Source organism: Meles meles, chromosome 13, assembly GCF_922984935.1.
Source record: "Meles meles chromosome 13, mMelMel3.1 paternal haplotype, whole genome shotgun sequence".
NCBI lineage: Eukaryota > Metazoa > Chordata > Mammalia > Carnivora > Mustelidae > Meles > Meles meles.
Window position 1 is genome coordinate 59,569,692 of NC_060078.1, and position 25,026 is coordinate 59,594,717.

The window sequence follows — 25,026 nt, forward strand, 5'->3', positions numbered from 1 at the left end:
CACAGGAGCAAGGTCTGAAAAAAATTTTTTTTTTAAGATTTTATTTATTTATTTGACAGAGAGAGAGAGATCACAAGTAGGCAGAGAGGCAGGCAGAAAGAGAGGAGGAAGCAGGCTCCCCGCGGAGCAGAGAGCCCAATGCGGGGCTCGATCCCAGGACCCTGAGATCATGACCTGAGCCGAAGGCAGAGGCTTAATCCACTGAGCCACCCAGGCGCCCCAAGGTCTGAAATTTTTAAAAGGGGTGGCATCGGGCTTTCTGGTCAGTGGGGAGCCTGCTTCCCCCTGCCTCTCTGCCTACTTGTGATCTCTCCCTCTCTCTCAGTCAAATAAATAAAAAAAATCTTTAAAAACAAAACAACATATATATTTATTTAAAAATCTCTTTAATAAATGAATCTTATTAAACAAGATAATAAGGACCTCATTCCCACAGAACAAGTTTAGGATATCTTTCCAAATGCATACCCCAAGAAGACTTCATCAAATTAATGAAAGAAAGAAAGAAAGAAAGAAAGAAAGAAAGAAAGAAAGAAAGAAGAAAAGGACAGGACTGATGTCAAAGAAGTTATTGCCTGTGTTCTCTTCTAGGATTTTCATGCTTTTGGCCTTACAGTTAGGTCTTTCATCCATTTTAAATTTATTTTTGTGTATGGTGTAAGAAAGTGCTCTAGTTTCATTCTTCTGCATGTTGCTGTCCAGTTTTCCCAACACCATTTGTTTTTCCCATTGGACATTCTTTTTCCCAATGGATATTCTTTCCTGCTTTGTCAAAGATTAATTGACCATATAATTGTGGGTTCATGGTTCATTTCTAGGTTTTCAGTTCTTTTTTTTTTAAGACTTTATTTATTTATTTGACAAAGAGAGTGAGAGAGCACTAGCAGGGAGAGGAGCAGAGGAAGAGGGAGAAGCAGCCCCCCTGCCCCCCGGCTGAGCAGGGAGCCCAATGTGGGACTCAATCCAAGGACCCTGGGATCATGACCTGAGCTGAAGGCAGACACTTAGCCATCTGAGCCACCCAGGCAGCCTGGGTTTTCAGTTCTGTTCCATTGATCTCTGTGTCTATTTTTGTGCCGGTATCATACTGTTTTGATGACTACAGCTTTGTAATAGAGCTTGAAGTCTGGAATTGTGATGCCCCAGCTTTGCTCTTTTTCAAGGTTGCTTTGGCTATTTGGGTTCTTTTGTTGTTCCATATAAATTCTAGGATTGTTTGTTCTAGCTCTGTGAAAAATTCTGGTGGTGTTTTGATACGTAGGAGTGCATTAAATGTGTAGATTGCTTTGGGTAGTGTAAAACTTCTTTCTAGATATGTCTCCTGAGGCAAGGGAAACAAAATAAAAAATAAACTACTGGGACCACATCAAAATGAAAAGCTTTGGTACGTGAAGGAAACAATCCGCAAACCTATGGAATGGGAGAAGATATTTGCCAAAGACATATCTGATAAAGGATCAGTATCCAAAATATATAAAGAACTTACAAAACTCAACACCCAAAAAAAGCCAAATAATTCAATTAAAAATGGGCAGAAGATATGAATAGACATTTTTCCAACAGACACATGAAAAGATGTTCAACATCACTTATCATCAGGGGAATGCAAATCAAAACTACAATGAAAATCGCTTCTTGGCCTTTTGGCTAAGATCAAGTGTAAAACTACAATGAGATATCACCTCACACTTGTCACAATGGTTAAAAGCAAAAACACAAGAAACAACAGGTATTGGTGAGGATGTGGAGAAAGGGGAGCCATCTTGCTCTGCTGATGGGAGTGCAAACTTGGGCAGTCACTTCAGAAAACAGAATGGAAGTTCCTCAAAAAGTTAAAAATAAAACTACCCTAAGACTCAGCAATTACACTACTAGGTATTTACCCAAAACGACACAAAAATCATAATTCAAAGGGGGCACATGTTTATAGCAGCATTATTTACAATAGCCAAATTATGGAAACAGCCCAAGTGTCCATCGACTAATGAATGGATAAAGAAGAGATGGTACATAAATATACTGGAGTATTACTCAGCCATCAAAAAGAACGAAATCTTGCCATTTGCAATGTGGTTGGAGCTAGAGGATGTTATGCTAAGTGAAATAAGTCAGAGAAAGACAAATACCACGTATTTTCACTCATGTGGCATTTAAGAAAAAAAGAAGAGGAATACAGAAGGCAAAAAAGACAGAGGCAAACCAAGAAACAGACTCTTCACTAAAAAAACAAACTGATGGTGATCAGAGGAGAGGTAGGGGTGGGCGGTGGGGGAGATGGGTGAAACAGGTGATGGGGATAAGGAGCACACTTGTTGTGATGAGCTCTAGGTGTTGTATGCAAGTGTTGAATCACTATATTGTACCACTGACATTAATCCTACAGGTGTTAATTGGAATTTAAATGAAAACTTAACCAAAAAGGAAAGAAAAAAGAAATCAACCAATATAATTCATGTATTTTTTTGGGATAAAGAAAGAATGTTTATTCACTAGATGGAGAGAATGTATAAGATAAAATTCAACATCTTTCATAACTCTTAAAAATCTCTTATTAAACTAGGAATAAGTGGGAACCTTCTCTGATAAAGCCTCTAAAAAAATTCCCCGTATTGGGGATCCATCACTGTGTGACAAATTACCCCAAACCTTAATGGCTTCACACAGTAACAAACTTGTGTGTTCTCACACACTTTCTGTGGGTCAGAAATTAGGAGTGGTTTAGCTGGGAGACTCTAGCTCAGAGTTTCTGAGGAAACCCCAAGAATACTGGTCAGTATGCAGTTGTCTGAAGGCAGGATAGGGGTTGGAGGAACCACTTCCGGGGCGGCTTACTCACAGAGCTGGTCAATTGATGGTGGCTGCTGGCCGAAGGCTTCTCTGCTGCATTGATCCCACAGAAGGCTGTATCAGATGCTCCCGACACAGCTTCTGGCTTCCAAAAAAAAAACAAATTGAAACCGCAGTATCTATTATCACCTAGTCTCAGAGGTCAAACCGCCATTTCCTCAGGATCCTATGACACAGGTCAACCCTGTTCAGGGTTAGACAAAGATTGTTTGGGGGCAATCTTGGGGATGGGTTATCACAACACCATGCTGAGTATCTTATTTTATGGTGAAACATTCAGATTATCCGCTTCAGTTTCATGAAAAATACAAAGGTTGCCACTACCACACTTTTATTCAGCATTGGACTAGAGGACTTAGCTGACACAGAAAAACAAGAAAAAGAAACAAAAGGAAGAAAGAGTCACCATTTTCAGATCCTATAGATGTGTCAACATAGAAAAAGGCAAAAAAATTATATATATATATATATCCCACAAAACACGGGAATTAAGGTGAATAATGTTTTGGAATACAAAGCCAATGCATAAAAATCAGCTGAATTTTTATGTATCAGTAACAATCAGTTAGAAAATGAAACTTTAAAATATGATTTCAGTTACAGTGGCATAAAAAATATGAAGTACTTAGGGGTAAACCTAACAAAATGCATCTATGACCTTGATGGAAAATATTACAGAACTTCACTGAAAAACATTATAGAAGACCTGACTAAATTGAGGGCTTTATCATAGTTGTGGACTGGAAGACTCAGTGTTGAGAAAATGCCAGTTCTCCCCAAATTGATGTGCAGATCTGACAAATTCCAATCAAAATCCTGAAAGTGTTTTGGGAGGAGGGAAGAACTGACAAGGCGATTCTAAAGAACTAGATGGAGGGACTTGCCATACAAAATATAAGGAATTATTATAAATCCCTAATAATTAAAAAGGATCTTACTGATTTAGAGACAATGTAACTAATGAAATAAAATGGCCCGTGCATAAATGGAACCTTGGCTTATGATAGAGCTGATAGTAAAGAACCATGAAAAAGATGATAGCTTTTTTGATAAATGGTACTTGGTTGCAGATGAAAAATAACTAAATAATTACCTTACCTCATACACAAAAATCCATTCTAAGCGATCCTGGAAGGTAATGTAAAGACTAAACTATAACATTTTTAGAAATCAACATCAAAGACTATCTGTACAACTGATGGGTAGGAAAGGATTTCTTAAACAAGACAAAAAGGCATAAGTTAATAATAATAATAAATGTGTTTGAATCTCAGATGCCAACAATTCTACAATGCACCATTATATTAAAAAGGAAAAACATTGCTATTTAAATTGTAGGACAATGTGTTCTCACACTTAGAATTTTTAAAATTACACTATTATAAACTTATTTTTTAAGATTTTAAATGCATGCATAAGAAAGAAAATTTGAGGGAAATAAACTAGTCAAAATGTTCCTAAAATGTTTTCATATTCAGAGCCTGAATCTTAAAAATAGTTTTTGATTCTGTTCTTGACAGCTCTGTTTTTCACACAGCAGCACCCTCTACCATCAGTAACCAATGATGACTGCTGCTGTTGCTTCTTTTTTTTTAATTTGGGTATTTTGCTATGAGATTGGATATTTATTTAATAAGATCTGTTTTCAATGTGGACTTGTCTCTGTGATTAGCTGTGGAGAGTTCGTCATGAGACGGAGCCCCTGTGTCAGGCAGCCCTCTGGGCATGGAGCCTGCTGAAAATTCTCTTTCTCCCTTTCCCTCTGCCACTCCCCCCTCTCCCTCTTCCTCTCCCTCTCTAAAAAAAAATGTCTGTTCTTTGAGATCTCAAAGAATTGTCATTGTCCAGTATGAGATCAGGAGTCACAACCAGGTCCCTGGAAGGGCAGGTAAGAACAATTAAATCGTGACTTGTTGCCCAGCTGGTGAGCATGGAAGACCCATCAATTTTAAAGAGCTGCTGTGTTAGTTCCCTGTGGCTCCCATCACAAATGACCACAGCTGTGGGGCTTCAAACACAGCTAGAGGCTAGAAGTCTGCAATCAATTTCAGCAGGCCAAAAGCAAGTGTGGGCTGGGCCATGCTACCTCCAGAGGCTCTAGGTGAGAGCCTATTTCCTTGCCTCTTCCATTTTCTAGAGCTGCATTCCTTAGCTCGTTGCCTCTTCCTCCCTCTCCAAAGCCCACCTGCAAAACACCTTCAAATCTCTATGTACTGCCACGTCCTATCACACCCTCTCCCTTCTGTCACTGCAATCAAACTTCCCTCTGCCTCTTCCTTATAAGGACACTGGCAATTACATTTGAGGGCCCTCCCACATAATCCAGGATAATCTTTCCATCTCAGAATCCTTCATTCAATCACGCTTGCAAAGTAGCGTTAGTAACGTTAAGGTAAGTGTCTCAGGTTCAGGGTTTCAGACGTGGATGTCTTTGGAGGACTCTGTTCAACCTACCACAGATGATAAATGTGAAAAAATAGGCATCTATGAATTGATGAGACATGATAATATCAATAATGGCCAGTTTCCTTTTGGGGCGTCTGGCTGGTGCAGTTGGCTGAGCATCAGACTCTTGGTTTCGGCTTAGGTCATAACCTCATGGTCGTGTGATAAGCCCCACATCAGGCTATGTGCTTGGTGCCCAGAGTCGGCGTGAGATTCTTTCTCTCACTCTCCCTCTGCACCTCCCACTTGTGCTCTCTCTCTCTAAATAAGTAAGTAAATATATAAATCTTTTAAAAAATAGCTAATCTGCTTTCATGTGCCAAGTACTGTTCTATGAGCTTTATGTATAATTACTTATTTGTTAAGTTCGACACAAGAGACTACCTTTACAACATAGGTGTAAGGATGGATTTCTTAAATAGGATACAGAGGGATGAACAATACATGAAATGGTAATAGTAATATGAATAAATTACTACCAGTAATAATACTAAATTATTATATGTTGTTAATCATAACATTAAAATTAAGTTCTAGGGGTGCCTGGGTGGCTCAGTCAGTGAAGCGGCTGCCTTTGGCTCAGGTCATGATCCCAGAGTCCTGGGATCGAGCCCCGCATCGGGCTCCCTGCTCAGCAGAGAGCCTGCTTCGCCTTCTCCCTCTGCCTGCCGCTCTGCCTACTTGTGCTCATTGTCTATCTCTCTGTCAAATAAATAAATAAAATCTTTTTAAAAAATTTGTAAAAAAAAATAAAGTTCTATTAATCAAAAGACACTATCAAGATAGTGAGAAAACATACCACAAATTTGGAGCAGACATTTGCTATGCATACAGTTGACAAAAGCTGAATGTCCAGAGTATATAAAGAATTTATATACATCATTAAAATAGGAAAAACAAATAATCTAATAGAAAAAGTAGGTGAAAGACTTAAATGTACCCAACATAAAGTGCCTGAAGGGGTGCGAAATGCTGGTTGGAGTGTAAATGTAGCAACTGCTTTGGAACATAATTTAACATCATCTTGTAAAACAGATGTGCTAACCCTATGATCACAAATTCCACTTAAGGTATATACGCTAAAGAAACTGTTGGGATACGTGTTCTCAAAAACATGTATAGAATACTCACAGCAGGGGCGCCTGGGTGGCTCAGTGTGTTAAAGCCTCTGCCTTTCACTCAGGTCATGATCCCAGGGTCCTGGGATCGAGTTCCGCGTCGGGCTCTCTGCTTGGCAGGGAGCCTGCTTCCTCCTCTATCTCTCTCTGCCTGCCTCTCTGCCTACTTGTGATCTTTGTCTGTCAAATAAATAAATAAAATCTTTAAAAAAAAGAAAGAAAGAAAAGAAAACCATTAGAGGATTTGGCCATCATGTTAAAAAAAAAAAAAAAGAATACTCACAGCACCACTGTTAAATACTAGCAAAAGGTCTGACACAACCCTAATACTACCAACAACAAAATGGATAAATCCATACAATTGAATACTCCATATCCCAGAGAAAATAAATTCATTACAGCTACACATAACAGCAAGGATAATCTCAGGACTGTAACGTTAAATGAAAAAAAGCAAACTGCAGAAGAATACATACGGTTCAATTTCACTAATATCGTTCAAAGAACCAAGCCAAACAGTATTGTTTAGGAATAAAATATGTGAACAGCAAAGGGATGCTAAAAAAAATCCGTTTTCCCTATCAATTTTTCTTTCTCAGTCTTGGTATATTTCTTCCAATCTTGGCATTGAGTGGAAATGGCACAGTAAAGTAAAAAGGAGTGGGCTAACCAGGAACCCTGGGTTACTGATTGCTTTCTGCCTATTTCTATATAAAGACTAGGAATTCTAAGTAGAGGTCATTTACTGTGAAAGAGGATCACTGGGCGCCTGGGTGGCTCAGTGGGTTAAGCCGCTGCCTTCGGCTCAGGTCGTGATCTCGGGGTCCTGGGATTGAGTCCCGCATCGGGCTCTCTGCTCAGCAGGGAGCTTGCTTCCCTCTCTCTCTCTATCTCTCTGCCTGCCTCTCTATCTACTTGTGATCTCTCTCTGTCAAATAAATAAATAAATATTTAAAAAAAAAAAAAAAAGAGGATCACTGCCACAAGTCACATTATTCAGCATTAAACTGTCTCAGGCAGGTATCAGCTTAAACCGGTTGCTGCTATCCTTTTTGGTTGTACAAAAGCTTATGCTCAGCCTTGGCTCTTTCCACTCACTCGTACAGGTCTTCTGGACTCTCTCAGTCATCTATTTCAGAATGCATTTTGCCATTTTATACTTCTCTCTGTACCATCAGCATTCTTCTTTTGAAAAAAAAAAAAAAAAACATTGAATGAATATATCTCAAAGACCCTGAGAAGCTCAGCTTGGCAGAGAAACCATTTCTCCTCTGTCATTTCCCCTGTCATCCAAATTCTCAGGGAAGGAAACTTGACCGGCTCAGCTGGGTGATACCAGCTTATAACCATTTGTGTTGCAGATGGTAGAGGCTTCTATGTGGCACAAAGTCGCTCCTGAAGGTCCCCAACTGGAGGTAGAATAGCCCATAAAAGCAGTCATTATGAGCTGGGTGGACGCTCAAAAAATGTTCTACCGAAGCTGTTATTTATACTAATTCAATGAATACCCTTATATACATGTTCTGAAAAACATCGTCTGATTGCTTTCGTAGGATAAAAGTTATAAAGGTGGAATTATTGGATCAAATGTATTAACATGATTGAAATTTTATTTATTTCTTTATTGTTAATTATTTTGATTGAAATTTTGAATTCATATTATCAAATTGCTCTGCAAAGCATCGGATTAATTCACACTCCTACCATCAGTGTGTAAAACAACCATTTGACAAAACACAATACTCTTGTCAATATTGGGTCTCATTTTTTTTTAAAGATTTTATTTATTTATTTGACAGACAAAGATCACAAGTAGGCAGAGAAGCAGGCAGAGAGAGAGGGGGGAAGCAGGCTCCCTGCCAAGCAGAGAGCCCGATGTGGCACTCGATCTCAGGACCCTGAGATCATGACCTGAGCTGAAGGCAGAGGCTTTAACCACTGAGCCACCCAGGCGCCCCGGGTCTCATTTTTTAAAAGAGATTTTATTTATTTTATTTATTTGAGAGAGAGAGTGAGTGGGAAGGAGAGGGAGAGAAAATCTGAAGTAGACTCCACACTGAGCACAGAGCCCACCATGGGGCTCGATCCCACAACTGTGAGATCATGACCTGAGCCAAAACCAAGAGTCAGACACTCAACTGACTAAACCAGCCAGGTGCCCCAGGTCCCATTTAAAAAAAAAACCTTTGCCAGTTTGATAAATGAAGGTGGTATCTCATTGTTTTAATCTGTCTTTTCTCAAAATCAGTGAAGCTAAATTTTTTCATCTGTGTTTTGGATTTTTTATTTCTTAATTTTTGAAGAGCTTACCCATATAGATAGGGCTGGTTTTTTTTTTTTTTTTTATCCTAATAGTTTGTATAAGAGCAACATAGACGTTGAAAATATTTCTATTTCTATTAGTCTTTTTATTTTGTTTATAAAGAGGTGTTTGCTTGTTTTTTGGATGCCTGGTTCAATCTAAAAAGGATACTGTTGCCTAAACATCGCCCTCAGATCAGTGTGTGTGTGTGTGTTTTAGAGAGAGAGAGAGAGAAAGAGAGATGGCAGGTGGGGGGAGCAGAGGGAGAGAGAGAATCTTAAGCAGGCTCCACGGCCAGCACAGAGTCCAACTTGGGGATCTGTCTCATAACTCTGAGGTCATGACCTAAGCCAAAATCAAGAGTCAGACACTTACCCGACGAAGCCACCCAGGTGCCCCTGTCTGCAGATCAAATTTAAGAATAGATTTTTTTTAAATACTCTGGAAAACAATAGATTAAAATATTAATAATAAGTACTGAAAACTTAGTAAGCATGAAGTGTCAAGCACATATTCGACCACAGGGGCCTCCGTTGTGCTAAGGAGCTAATTCCATCCTCTTTCATTCACTTAACATGGATCCGCATTCACTTATACAGTCTTCTAGACTCGTCACTTGGATTTCTGCCACTGGCCCTAAACTGTCTCTGCCTCTAGTCTCACCTAAGCCATCTTCCATCATTGCCAAAAAATAATCTGTCAGGTATACAAATTTTATGTCACACATCTGCTCATCACCGTTTGGTGGTTTCCAGTTGCCTTCAGGATAAAATCCAAACTCCTCAGCACAAGGTCCTTCCCCTACCCTCCACCCCCACCACATTCTACCTAATTCTCTGGCCCTCCATCTCCATATCACCGGCACTGCAGCCGCAGAGAACTGCCCACAGTTCTCCACAGGTACCCCAAGGCTTCACAGATTTGTTATTCCTTCTGTGTGGAACCCCCTTCCTCCTGGTGACTATTGATGAACTTTTATTTATTTTTTGGACGCTCCCCCACTCTTTACATATGCTCAGAAGCCTGTCTGCTCTCTCCTGTTTCTTGTTTTTTTTTGTTTTTTGTTTTTTAAGATTTTATTTATGTATTTGACAGAGAGAGAGACAGGCAGAGGAAATCGAAGTGGGGGAGAGGGAGAGGAAGAAGCAGGCTTCCTGTTGAGCAGGGAGCCCAACTCAGGGCTTGATCCCACAACCCAGAGATCATGACCCGAGCCAAAATCAAGAGTCGGATGCTTAACCAACTGAGCCAGCCAGGCACCCCCTCCTGTTTCTTTAGGTACCCAGCCGCTATGCTTTCATAGCGTCTCATGCATTTCTTTCCCTTACCACTTCTGAGTGTACTGATCTGTTTCTTCCAGACTGTAAATGTGGTGACAGACTTCTCTATTCATTTTAATTCAGGGTCTTACCCAGGGCTTGATACATCATAGACCATTAAGTTTTTGCCAATTAAATACAGAGACAAATGAACATTTCTAGGTTTTCTCAGGAAAAAGTACAACAAAGCAAATGCGACACTATCAAAGTTTTAAATAGGGATTAAACAATAGAGCAGAGCGTTAGGACATTAATAATCATTTAAATGAGTTTACTACTTAGGTACCTGGCGGGCTCAGTTGGTTAAGCATCAGACTCTGGAGGGCAGAGTAGGAAGTGGTTCGTCAAAGAGGATTTGCACTCTTTATGCATTTTGTTACGTTTACGTTTTTACAATGAGAATGCACTAATTTTGTACAAAAGATAAGGGTATTAAATTTTCCCTTTGTGGGAAAAAATTCTGAGGTGATGGAAGAGTGCATCAAGAAACTTGTTTTAGGGGCGCCTGGGTGGCTCAGTGGGTTAAAGCCTCTGCCTTCGGCTCAGGTCATGATCCCAGGGTCCTGGGATTGAGCCCCGCATCGGGCTCTCTGCTCTTTGGGGAGCCTGCTTCCTCCTCTCTCTCTCCCTGCCTCTCTGCCTAGTTGTGATTTCTCTCTGTCAAATAAATAAAATATTTAAAAAAAAAAGAAACTTGTTTTAAATTTACTCTTTTTTCACAAAAAAATCGCCCAAGCCTGTTCTACCTCCTAGAAGTTTTTTCTATCCCCTGGGAATCAATTCCCTAGTCAAGTAAATGGAAAGAACTTTGTTCCTATTGTTATCAGGGAAGAAGTCAAGATTGAAATTCGGGAGTCATTACTCTTTACCTTCCTAGGACTTGACACTAGGTCTTAAAGACTTGGCTTCTTTCTTTCTTTCTTATTCTTAAAGGTTTATTTGAGAGAGAGAGAGAGAACAAGGAGGGGGATTGGTGGGGGGGGGGAGGCAGAGGAAGAGGGGAAGGAGACTCCCTGCTGAGCCAAGAAGTGCCCGTCTCCATCCCAGAAATCCAAGATCACAACCTGAGCCTAAGTGAAGAGTCAGAGGCTTGAACTCAAACCAAGAATCTGAGGAGTAACCTTAACTGATTGAGCCACCCAGGTGCCCCTGGCTGCTTCCTTTCTGAATGATAAAAGACAGAAAGATCTAGGAGGGTACAAACTTTTAGTTGTAAGATGAGTAAGTTTTAGGGATCGAATGTACAGCACGGTGACTGTAGTTAATAATACTTGTATTACTGTATATAATACTTGAAATCTGCTAAGAGAGCAGATCTTAAATTTTCTCACCACATACACACACACACACACACACACCATGTAAGGTGATAGATGTGTGAATTAACTTAATTGTGGCAATCATTTCACAATATAATATATACATATGTCAAAATATCACATTGTGCACCTTAAATTTATACAATTTTTATGTGTCAATCATACCTCAATAAAGCTGAGGGGGAAAAGAAGAGAGAACGGAAGACCTAAAGTTGAGTGAGAGTCAAAACCCACCAAGCTTATGTCACAGTTAGGAATCCCAAATAATGACCTGGTCTGGAAGACTCCAGGTGGACGACAAAGATAGTCAAAATATTTAGGTCAAGAGCCCTCAATCATCCTGCCTGAATAATTTGATAATGAATTAATCTGCTAATAATTCATTTGTCAGTTGAGTTTGCCAGTGTAGATCTGGCTGGAAAGGGTTCTGAAGAGTGAGCAACAAGGATAAAAGGAAGAGAACAAAGACAGACCATTGCCTCTGGGGAGTCCTCAGGAAAGGAGGTGTGGATGCCAAAGCAGGAGATGTGGCCATGTGGAAGTCAGTTGGGGGTGCTTTGAGGACCCCAACACTGTGGCTGAGGTGACCCTTCCTCTCTAGTGGACAAAAGGGGCAGCAACTCAGATGTGTGAGCAAGAATCTCAGTGCCCTACATGCTTCACCACCAGAGTCTTAAGAAGTTAGGGTTTGGCTACCTATTGAAATCTCAACCTGTCTTTGAAGTTCAGATTCTACCTTCTGTAGAAAACCTTCCCTAAATAAGCCCATATGATTTACAGGTACTTTGAAGCAAGTTAATACCTTATTAAATTACATTCTTATCTTACCACCCTACTGGGCTATAGTCTCTAGGGCAGAAATTGTATTTTGTCTTTTTAAAATGTCCACGCTGCCTAGCGTGGGGTTGACAATGTAACAGGCGTTCAACAAGTAAGTGTTCTATGGAAAAGTTGAAAGGAAGAAACCCTCAGGTTCCCTAAAGTAGCCCAAGCTTCTTTCTAACTTACAGAGGTGGTTGGTTGAATCCCCACATTTGCAAATCAGAGGGCTGAGGTTCACCCAGTACATGGTATATTTTTCTCTCAAGAAAGCTACTCTGAATGCAGATTAAGGCTCAAAGCCCTACAAAGGACAACCGGGAAAGCACAGTCCCTTCTAAATCCCCTTGGGGACCAGGCTATCCTCTCTGTGTGTCTCAGTCTGCGGGTGAGTGTGCCTGGGTGGGGGAGGCAGTCGTGGGGCGGGAGGGCATAGGCAAGAGGGAGGAGAGAAACCCCAAGCGGTGATTATGTGGAGGGGATTTGCTATGTCTCTTTTCCTCCCCCCCTTCTTTCTTTGTCCTCTTTCTCCGTGTTCCTCTCTTTGTCCCCTTTTCCTTGTCTCCTTCTTCTGCATTTGTCTGGGAGGATCCTGGAGTGTTCTTTTGATCGACTCAATCTTTCTCTGGCACTTGAGTTCTGATTGGCTGAAGGACTTAGAAGGGGGAAAAAAAACTTTAATTAAGTAGATAATCTCTTCTTTGGAAGTTTGGCAGCTCCATTTCACCTCCCCTTAACTCTGTTTGGGATCGCTTACACACCACGAAAGTTGGGACTTGAGGAGAATTCCACCCCACTCCCACTGAGGAGTATATTTCCCCATCTTGTCTGGCTCCCACGTTTTTAGAATTTTCTATCTGCTGCTCCTGAGGATTATGTTGCTTACGAAGCCTTCTGTGTGCATCTTCCTTTTCACCTGTATCCTCCGACTCAGCTACACCTGGTAAGTAACCTGGACTCCTACCTGGAACGGGACTAAGTAAATGTATGTAAGGGAGAGGGCTCTTTTTCACTTCCTGAAGTGTGGGAAGATTTGGGATCTTTTCTAGAGAAAACTGTTCTATGGAGTAGGGGCTCTTCCTAAATTTATAGCTGATTTCAGTAAATCTTTAGGACCCTGACTAATTAACTAATAGATTTAAAAGTAGATTAATAAATTGCTATACTACAAATATTCTAAGTGGTTTTGGGGGAAATGGACAGTAGTCCCCCTCTCCTCCCGTTTTTAACCAAATCCTGATGTCAGCATTGTGGAGAAAAGGAAGGTGGTTCAAAGTAAGTTCTACTGTGTTTGAATCTGATCTTTGAGATGAAGGCTGGAGACAAAATGCAATGGGCTCTTACTTTGCACTTTCTGACTTAACTTCACTTTGTTCAGGATATTGCAAGTAACTACATCATCATGTCTTAGAGATAAAAATTAGCTTGAGCTGTTGAGTTGGTATTGGGTAAATAAACACATTTGAAATGAAATATTTTAGAAATCTAAACTTTCTACAAATTTATTTAATGTATACAATTTACAAACACTTCTACGCTGCTCCGAAAATGAGGCAATGTTGGCGAAAGTGCTTTGGAAATTATAAACCACCTCACCAATGATAGGTGATGTTATTGTCAGTTTCATGTAGCTCTTGGGAATCACATGAAGTATCTATACATGGAAATGTTAACAAGTAACTACGCAATGGGATACAAAAGAAAGACCTGGGAAGTGCAAGTTGCTAGGGTGTTTGGAGTTTCTCCCCAACTGAGATACATAAGCTCAGTCTCTTTATCGGTTTGCATTTTGACCATCTGTTTAACCAAGGTCTGAATCAAACTGCTGCATAAACTGTTCAGGAAGCAAGGATAGGCATTTCTTTGCTGTAATCAGCTTCCTGTGCCAAGAAGGTATTCTTATCATAAATGATTATAGCCATCTTTATTACAGAGTTGGTAAGAAATATGCCCAATTTATGCAAGGATTTGTAAGTTAACGCAGTCATTTGTAACACTTCCAGTTACAAAGTGAACCACCAAATAATTGGTTCATTTCTAATTGGCATTTTAATTAAATATTTCACGCTCAAAAAAAAAAAGTCTCTCTCTTTTTCCCCTCATGAGAACAAAAAGACAAAAGGGAGCGGAGACTATTTCAGAGCATTTCTACTGATGTTCATGGTATTCTTCAGCTGATTCAGTATCAGCAAAAGAGAAACACGAGATTCCTTTCCCCAGTCACCAGGGCAGTGTGAAGAATTGTTCTATAAAAAATACCTTTACTGTGTGTTCCTTCCCTGCTGGAGGGGGTCATGTTCATTTCATTCCGATACTGACACAGCCACACTGAAAGGTGGCTGGGTTGCTTGTCTGTCCAAATTCAAGTGTCTGGATTCAAAAAGAAAAAAGAAAAAAGAGATGTGAAAGAAAGTTCTAATTTAAAAACAGGGTTTAAGAACCCCTCCTCGCCTTGCCTGACTTTGAGGAGAAAATGTACAAATCTCCTGTATAATGTAATTAGATTTTAATTGCTTTTTCTCTATAAGCCCTAATTTGAATTAAACACTTAGACTTTGCCAAGAGTCTGTTTTTGGTAGCATTTGAAGAGTGATTTTTAAATTTAACATTAAATCTTGATTATTCTTATAATGGAACTATCAGGGTTCTGCATAAGGTCATCCTCCCCTTTGTGCCATGCCGAGAAATTTGACCAACCACAGCCTTTCAGATGTTTCTCTTAATACTTCATTACCAACCTTTTATGTAAGGACCGCAAAAGCATTTAACAAATAGAGAACCACAATTTCTGCTTGGCTGTTCAATTGTAGGCTTGCCTGAAATTACTGTCAAAAAAGTCCATCAACAGAAGCTCTTGGGCTGGATAGAGGAAATAAAGATGACACCGACTTACAGCATGCCGTTTAACTAGGGTTCTCAAGGCAAGATGACTGGAAACTTTTTTAAAAACATTCTCTACCATGTCTTCTTGCTGGGACAATTCTGAGAATTATCCTTTAGTAACTTGAGAAAAATCTTTTCTTTGAATCTGTTTTCCTTAATCCAAATGGCTCCCCCAAAAAGAGAATGGGAGCACGTGATACAGCTAAGCAGATAGTGACGGTTACAGTGGTGGGCAGAGATGAGCCAATTTGACTTTTTGTTTCCATTACTCTTACTCATCTGGCATGAATGGGCCTAGAACATGTTTTTCCTTAACTGTGGCCTTCATTTTACTTTAAATGATGTCTCGTAATGACCCTAGGTTTTGCCCAGTTCTGCACATTTCTCCTTTCTCTCTCTCCCCTTTACCTGCCCAACTTGATGACCGAATCAGAAAGATGCACTGGAACACAGAGGTTAACTATGGCTCTGCTCTCATTCTTTCCAAAGACTTTAAAGGGAGTCAATTTCTTTTCTGCCGTAGAGCAAGAATTTATTGAAAATCTTTGGGTTTTAAGACAGCTTTTGAAATACACCATTCCTTGGTTTGCTACATTTATGTATTTAAAGTAACCTTTCTATGAACTTTCTATGAATTTCTATGAAATTTCATCTGATGATGACTGCAGAACCCTGGATCAGCAAGGGCTTCAGTGAGTGTAGGGGGGCTGTCTTGCATCCATACTCTCTCCCAGCATCATTTATTACTAAAATTATTCTCCACATACATGTGCTACTATCTTTCAAATATATATTATGAATAATAAAAATACATACTTAAAAGTATGAATTCATGATAATTTGTTGTTAAGTTTCTGTTAAGTTTTTCCACTAAAAGATACAAAAAAGAACAAGATGCACTAAACTTTGCTACCATAAAAAGAAATTCTCATCCTCAGAGAGGCTGGGAATCTCTGAAGTTAGGGAAATAAAAGAGTGAAAATTGCCTTGGAATCTGGAAAATAATATGCCAAAATCAAAGAGTCACATACCAATAGCTCCCCTGATCAACAAAAAATTCATAACCGATGAAAAAACTTGGGATTTATGGGGTAACTCTGAGGGGATTAGGTCAGTAGCTGCAATGTTGGAGGTCCTGCTAAGGGCTTGAGACATGATCACCGAAGTTGAATTCCCAGTTTTGTCATTGATTTGTCAACAACTTGAGCCCTATATTTTTGCTTTCAGAGTCTCTATACTTCCTGCCATGAATAAAAATAATGGTTAGCTAATAATAATAATAATAATAAATTAGTTAATGATATTTATTAGTACCATCATCATCATCATTTACAAAGGCTAAGAGGTCCTGGGAAGAGACACTTCATTACAACTTCTCTTACAAAACCAGTTTGTATAAATAAGGCAGATGCTCCATGATACATGTTTATTTTATGTGTGTGGTTGATAATATGACACAAAGAAGCATCTCCTTTTTGTGATATTATATAAGCAGGGATATTAAAAAAGGATCAGAAGGAGTTTCAATCCAAACCCTCTCTCTTCCATGGAAAGAGTTTACTTTTTTCTCTTTTTCCCAGCTGGGACACTTGCTTTAATGCTGTATCTTAGGGAATGCTATTCTCTCGGGACTATAAATGTAAATCCCTTTTCCTGGGCTCCAACTACTCTTAGCTTTTTTCTTTTCCAACTGATATGATCAAGTTCTCTTAATCTGCTGGATGTTTACTATTATTAAAATAGGGGCACCTGGGTGGCTCAGTGGGTTAAAGCCTCTGCCTGCCTTCGGCTCAGGTCATGATCTCAGGGTCCTGGGATTTAGCCCCGCATTGGGCTCTTTGCTCGGCAGGGAGCCTGCTTCCCCCTCTCTCTTTGTCTGCCTCTCTGCCTACTTGTGATCTCTCTCTCTCTCTCTCTCTCTGTCAAATAAAAAAAAAATCTTAATAAAATCAGGACATTTAGAAAGGATTTTATTTGTTCACATTTTCGGTGAAATATTTTTTGGCTAAAAGATTCCAAAGATTCCACTAGAACTTTGCCATCTACTCATCTTTGAAGACTTAGTTTAGGTATTCCCTCCTCCCGGAATTCTTCACAGTTAAATTAGCTACCTCTTCTCTCTGTCCCCATTATAGCTAGTGGCAGGTTAAGCCATTGTGGCACTTGGTACCTCTTACTGGAATTCTGCTTTTGAATCTGTCTTCTTCACTAGCCCAGAAGCTCCTCTAGAATCAGACACCTTGCCTTATTTATCATCGTGTCTCCTATGCAGAAATTAACCACAATTGTAATAATGGGTAACTTACAGGCACTGTTGTGCTTTACCAATCCTTCTATTAATCCTTCGAATTAGATACTATGGTCATCTACATCTTACAGGTGAGGGAACTGAGGCCCAGAGATATTTTTTTTTAAAGATTTTATTTATTTGACAGACTGAGATCCCAAGTAGGCAGAGAGGCAGGCAGAGAGAGAGAGATGGGGAAGCAGGCTTCCTGCTGAGCAGAGAGCCCAATGTGGGAGGCCCAGAGATCTTAAATAACTTGGCAAGATCACCTAACTTGTAATGATCCAGATGGAACTTGAACCCAGAAGACCTGGTTCTTGAGGCCTCATGCTGAATCATTATGATGATGAATGTGTTTTGAATTGATGAATGTGTTTTGAATTGACTTTGGCATGTAAACCATTTTACATAAGGGAAGAACCATGACAGGAAACCTTAACCTTAATTTAAACTTAATCTTTTCTTAAGTTCAGAAACTTCTAGAAATAGGTATCAGTTCTCAGAAGTAGAGCATCTTCATATTTTCTTTAAAGGTAGAAGACTCCATGGTTTACTTAAGTCCTTACTCTTGTACTGTTATAGTCTTCTGAAAAAGGATAATTTAAGATTAGCTTTGGCCCTGCCCCATACCCTGGGACAAAATCTATCTCAGAAATAATGATAATGAGGGGGCACCTGGGTGGCTCAGGGGGTTAAAGCCTCTGCATTTGGCTTGGGTCATGATCCCAGGGTCCTGGGATCAATTCCCACATCAGGCTCTCTGCTCAGCAGGGAGCCTGCTTCCCCTCCTCTCTCTCTGCCTGCCTCTCTGCCTACTTGCGATCTCTGTCTGTCAAATAAATAAAATCTTAAAAAAAAAAGAAATAATGATAATGTGAACCAACGCTTAGTACATGTTCACTAAGTAACTGGCCAAAGACACAAAAATTGTCACTGGTGAGACAGGATTTGAATCCACAGCACTCATGGCTTCTCTGCAATAAGCCTTTCTGCTTCAGATAGGACCTTGCTTTGTTTTCCCTGCCCACATTCGTAGCTCAGGAGCCAGAACACTGGACCATGGTCCTTTCTGTTGTGGCCATCCTTCTTTCTCTGTCTGACACTCTAATTCTTCTGGGAATGTTTAATAATGTTAACAGTAGTCTCATACACATTTAGAAGTCTGGCGTTAAGAAACAAAAGCTTGTGCCTGACTAGTATTTCTATATTAAAAAAAATAGTTCTGTTAGCTTATTTAAATTATCTTACACTTATTTATCCAACAAATTTATATTATTTCATTCTGTTATTTCATTCCTTTCATCTCACTGAAAACTGTCTGCAGGCTGATTTGGATTACATGTGTACTGTTGCCCAAAACCTCAAGTTACCTGTTCTTTTTAATGTAGTGGGCCTGTGTTTGTTCGTAGATCACTCAAAAAGTATCTGTACTATCTGTACTGCTTCTGATGTTAAGGTTTTATGTATAGTATAAGAAAGCTAGTTCTGATGATATTTTCCTAAGGATAAAGACCCATTTTTGTAGCACATCTTAGGATCTGCAGGAGCCTGAGAATTATTGTAGTGTCCTCCATTTCATTATTTTTCATATAACAGCTTTTAAAGAGACACTTAGAATCTTTAGAGCTCTTTTGTCTTTTGATTCCCCTTACATTCAAAGTAAAAGGCAGAGGCAAAAACAAATTCCCCAAGATCCCTAATTCGAGCATGTGATAAGGAGATGTAAAGAATAAAGTTACAGTGTTGGTCAAGAAAGAAAGAAAGAAAGAAAGAAAAAGAAAGAAAGAGAGGGGGAGGGAGGGAGGAAGGAAAAAGAAGGAAGGGAGGGAGGGAGGAGAAAGAAAGAAAGAGGGGCACCTGGGGGCTCAGTCAGTTGGACACCTGCCTTTGGCTCAGGTCATGATCTCAGGGTCCTGAGCCCCAAGAGTCGGGTTCTCTGCTCAGCAGGGAGATGCTTCTCCCTCTTCCTCTATGCTTGTGTGCACATTCTCGCTCAAATAAATAAAATCAAATAAAAACAAATAAAATTAAAAAAAAATAAACAGGGGCGCCTGGGTGGCTCAGTAGGTTGAAGCCTCTGCCTTCGGCTCGTGTTGTGATCCCGGGGTCCTGGGATCGAGCCCCATATCGGGCTCTCTGCCTGCTTCTCTGCCTGCTTGTGATCTCTGTCTGTCAAATAAATAAAATCTTAAAAAAAACCACAAATAAAATAAAAAAGAACTCTGTTCTATCTCCTTCAGAAAGGCAGAGGAGAATTCATAGGGCTCGGAGAGAGAGGTCAATATAATTTTTCTTAGGATAAACCCTGACTTTGCAGAGAGCAGATTTTTAATCCTCAGTAAAAGACTAGCCTGGAGGAAACTGAGCTCTTTTCACATAAGTAACATTCCCCATTGCCTCCCATTGCAATACATCTACATTCAGAGGACCTCTCAAAAGAAATTACCATTCACTCTGGACAGACTCTCTAGTCTCTTTATAAGCCAATGGCTTGTTTTTCTCAATCTTTTTCGTAGGCCCTGGTTATTGATCATATCATTTCTCTGTATGCTTCTTAGGTCAAAGTTATCTCTAAGCCAAGAGCAATCAGACCATAAGGGGATCGCTTAAATTCATCATTACTCAACCAGTCCAAATTCACTTTTGGTTGTTTCCCCACCTTCAGCATCCTTTTGGACCCAACACACTATGAGGCTGTGTTCCAGTCATCTCCATAAAGCCCTGTAAGTGGACCAGTAGTTCAGTCTTTCTGTACAACTCCGTGGAAATTCTTAGGTTTTCTAGGCCAAGCTTAAACCATCCTGCCTTGTGAGAAATTTCCTCTTCATTCAAAACTAATTCTCTTTTGCTACCATAAATCACAGTCCTTTTCCTTGACTCAAGCTCTTCAGACTCACCATAGTTGAACTGAAAGATTCCATTCTACACGAGTAGCCAGGATAATAAATAGCGAACCGTATTACCCTAACATTTCTTCACGTTAATCCAAGGTGCCTGGTGGAGCCCACACTGCATACATGATTGGTTCAGAAGCAGCATATTGTTTAATTCTATGTTATGGAAAATTTCATTTTTCAACAGAGAGAGAGAACAGTGTATAATGGACCCCACAACCCTGCCTCAACAGCTGGCCTCTGCTAGCTCATCTTGCTTCATCTTCTCTCACATTTTCAACTGCATGTATTTCTCTTTGTCTAAATCTTCTAAATACTACCATGGTTTAAAACTGGAAGAAGAGCAATAGGAAAAGAAATCTCCTATTGTGTCTGAGAGATCGAGAGTCAGTGATTAGAGTGAATCTTGGAGAACGTATAGATAAGACCAGCTGCCCTTGGGAAGAAAAATGAAGAATAAAAATCAGTAAAAAGAGAAAATTCATTCAAATACATTTAGTTTATTTCTGTTTGAGCTGCGGCTGATCAGCAAAGGCAACAGAAGTGGAGCGTTGGATTGGATTTAGTTCCATTAAATAGTTCCATTAAATTGGATTTAGTTCCATTAAATAGTAAAAAATGATACTAAAGTGTCGTAACCTGTCAATTTTCTCACCTTGAACTGTGCAGCTAGTTGTTTTGTAGGATAATTCTCAGAGTTACCGTATACACCTACCTTCCTGATCCTGAAATAACCTGATATTGTATCCAACAATGCAGTTGAGAACATAAGTATTTTCTAAGGTCTATACTACAGGGACCAGAATAACAAAATCAACAAACAAAACAAAATTTTCTGCCTCCATAATGATCCTGGAAGAGGTTCCTGTAGTCCCAGGCTTTCTGGGAACAGTGGCTTGGGCTGTTCCTTAGCAGCTTTTTGCTTAGAGGGCACAGAACAGAGAAAGAATACAGCTTATTCCCAGTTAGAGTCCTCATTTAAATGCTAAGTGTTGAAGTGCTTTTTTGTAGCTCAGCGTTTCTCAGCAGAGTTTGCTACAATACATAAAGAAGGAAGGAAATGAGGACAAGGAAAGACAGCCTATCGATTTATAAAACATCCTGGAATACACATGGCATTTTAGTTTCAGAGGAAAAGACTGTCCCTTGAACATTTGTGATTTGCTCAGTAAAGAATCAGCCTGGGATTGTTTTGCAGAGACCTAGAATACACAATTGTCCCATCAGCTATTATATAGTCTTTGCCAAGAATTATTGGGCACAGGCTGGATTTGAGATAATGTGGGAATTTATTATAAATTTTAATACGATTTCTACTAAAACTGATGCATTTGTTTAATTTTTTTTTTTTAGCTAAGTAGTTTATAAGACTTTTTTGTTGATTTTAGGGCACTGCATTATAATATGGAAAGTTCACATTTACAAAAAACAGTTTGAGAATTATTTATAGGCCTGAATTCCCTTGGAAGAAAGAGACATAGATATGGGAATAGAATGAAAACTACACATTCCTTCATTTTTTTAATACTTATCTTGGGAAAAAACCTTCACTTGGCCCCAGTCTGCACTGCAATCATGTCTGTCTTTACTTTCAATGCCATCCTCCCTCAGTGAGTCTACACTGGCGGCTTTCATTTCGTAACTGCTCATTTGCTGTAACCTCGCTTCAGTTCCTTTGCTCTACTGAAAATAGATCTCTCCGCTGATATCACCTCTGTCCCTTCTGGGCAAATTTTTAAAGTAGGAGGCAACGTGTCTTTGAAATTCTGGGTATTTCTCTTCCCTTCAAGACTTCAGAGATCTGTGCCTTCTGTTTTCTAATCCCTTCCCCTAGCTAAATGGGAAAGAGCCTGATTTCAATTATTTGGACTTTACAATGAATAAGAACTAGTCACGCTGTTCAGTCCTTAAAAAAATTTTTTTGCGGGACACCTGGGTGGCTCAGTGGATTAAGCCGCTGCCTTCGGCTCAGGTCGTGATCTCAGGGTCCTGGGATCGAGCCCCGCATCGGGCTCTCTGTTCTGCAGGGAGCCTGCTTCCTCCTCTCTCTCTGCCTACTTGTGATCTCTCTGTCAAATAAATAAATAAAATCTTTGAAAAAAAATTTTTTTTTTGCATCTTAACTTTAATTCTTTCTAATTGTACAGTGAATTGCTCCTAGCTTAAATATCCTTGGGTATTGTCAGAGGGGGTAGTGAAAAACTTTGGACAGATGGGATATTATTTCACAGCCATTTGTAAAACTTGCCTTCTATGTCATTGTGTGTGTGCCCAGCCCCATGTGTGCTGATGAGCCTGTATTCTGTGGGTCCAATGCTATAGAGGATGGAGAGACTCACACGGAAACTCGCTCAGAAAGAGCTATCTTTGGGCTCTCCCTGGCCAGAGACATTCTGTGAGTTCTAGGAGGTGAAAAGCCGGCTGTTACACATTCGTTCTAAGAGAAGTTGCTTCACTGGGGCACCTTCTATCTACAGCTCCAGGCAGCAACTCTCCTCAGGATCCTCCCCTCAGCCTGTTCGCTCCTTCCCGTCCTCTCTCTGTGCTAGATCACCACACAGAGATCCGCACCTGCATTTGTTTACCGCCACTTCTCTGTTTCCCCTCACCCCAAGCTGTAATCAGATGGTCCCTCCCGAAGCAGGCCACCTAGAGCTTCAGGACCCAGAGACTTTTTATGGACTTCGAAAGATGAGATTAAAGGGTAGGGAGAAGCCAAACCTATTATTCAAAACTTGTGAGGAAAGTGAAGGTGTGTGTGTGAGGGCTGGGGTGGGGGGCGAACCAACAAGGTGTCAGAGTGCATTGAGATGAAAGTTTGGGACCCTGAGAGGAAAACACTAAATTCTGGAGATTCACATTCAGAATTTGCTTTTTAAAAATATGTGGGGGAGGGGGAGGCACCTGGGTGGCTCAGTCCGTTAAGTGTCTGCCTTCAGCTCAGGTCGTGATCTCAGGGTCCTAGGATCAAGCCCTGCATCAGGCTCCTTGCTCAGCGGGAAGCCTGCTTCTCCCTCTGCCAGTAACCCCTGTTTGTGTTCTCTCTCTCAGATAAATAAATAAAATCTTAAAAAAAAAAAACCCTATACAGGTTTAAAAATACATATACATAGGTGTGGGGGAAGCAAAAAGGGAATCCTAACTTAAATCTAAGCCCCTACATTAACCACTGGGATTCAAATGAATCAGGGCACATTTGGCCAAGTAATGCTTGCCTATGAGAAGTTTGCTGCATGGCACTGAGTTCTTCCCTGGGAAAGAACTCTCATACTCAGGGGAGATGGAGTCCAGCACATGAACTTGACCCGTAAAAAGGGCCTAGTCATGTAAAGGAAGAAGTAAGTCTGAAGACAGGATGGTATTTGGTACTACTGGTTCTGTGTCCATCTGTGCTCCAGACCATATAGAAACAGCCATGTGTTCTCACCACAGCTGCCAAACTGCTGTGTGCTACAGACAGCCTCGTGGGCTACACTACTTTGGAAAATGCCCCCAAACAGGAAGAAATTGCAGAAACTAATTGGATAGTGGTTTAAACTGCTCATCTACAATTAGACATAACTACCAGAGAATGGGAACTTCCAATTTTCTATGAACTTCCTAAGGTGGTAAAATAAATTTCGTCAAGTGGTATCAAATGAAGAGGAGCTTTGAAAGTAGGGTGTTTGGATCTATGGATCATAAATGTGAGGTAAGAAAACACAAAGAAACAAAAGAAACTTGGAGACTTTCCAAGAACTAAAAGAGAAGATATGTCATTTGTATTTGGGTTGTCCAATGTCCCTCCCCTCCTGTACCAGCTCTCTGGGAAAAATTTTTGCGCTGATCAGGCTGATTATGAAATAAGCAACTCAGGAGGCAATATGGTTCATGAGAGAAGCTGCAGAATACTGAGCTGTGGGTGTTTGGGGGTTTACAGTCCTGGAGATCAAAGAACTTTCAGTTGGGGTCAGATCGTGGCTGAATATAGCCACTGAGGTGCTGCAAGGCTAGGAGATCCACAGGGCAGAGAAGAAATGGGAAAAAGATGGAAAGTCCACAGGACTCTCCTCTAGCATTACCCATAGCTTCAAAACTACAAATGCATCTGTATCTAGATGGTTGTTTAACAAGAACTGAAAAAAATATTCGGTAATTAGGAATCGTAAATGTAGACACACATTGAAATGAAGGGGAAAGAACTGATAAATATTGACAGTAAAGGAGCTAGGCAGAGGGCAGGGAAAACGGGACAAGAGGGCATGATTTAGCTAACCAGTCTAGATGGGGGCAAGTGACAGCAGAGGGTATGGTGAAACATTATTGTGAGAGCTGAGAAGGAATGATGGAAAGAGAGAGAAAGAGAGAGAGAGAGAAATTACTACTCTCCCAAATTCTTACTGTTGGTAAATTAAAAAGGAAAAAGTACAAACCAAAGACTGAGTTAGAGTCACTGATGACAGTGTATTGATGACAAGAATGTGGTCTAAGAATATAAAATCATAGCTATGGCATTGAAGACTTCCATGAATGGAGGTAGTTAGCAAGTTTCCTAGAGGAAAGATGGTCCTTAGACAAACACTTAGAATCATTGTGGGCACATTCCACCCCCCCAAATAGTTTATTCCTGGTATGACAAAGGTAAACATAAACAAGTCAGTTATAATTGCCAGGGGGAAAAACTACAGTATCAAGAAAAACCACAGGGAAGGAAAGAAATCCCCATGATTTTAATGCTCAGTGCAGCCAGAGACCCAGCCCCTCAAGGCAGTGACCAGAGAGAGCTATGAGAGCTACCGAAACCAGAAGGTACT

At 40.2% G+C, this 25,026-nt stretch overlaps 1 protein-coding gene across 1 annotated transcript in view; it reads left to right on the forward strand.

The window, feature by feature from the left end:
• Nucleotides 1-25,026, forward strand: part of WNT8B (Wnt family member 8B) — a 37,090-nt gene that overhangs the window by 164 nt on the left and 11,900 nt on the right. The window contains exon 2 of the mRNA XM_046026460.1: nt 13,017-13,112. Within this exon, the coding sequence (XP_045882416.1) occupies nt 13,045-13,112 (68 nt within the window). The 5' untranslated portion in view covers nt 13,017-13,044. The remainder of the gene's footprint in view (nt 1-13,016; nt 13,113-25,026) is intronic.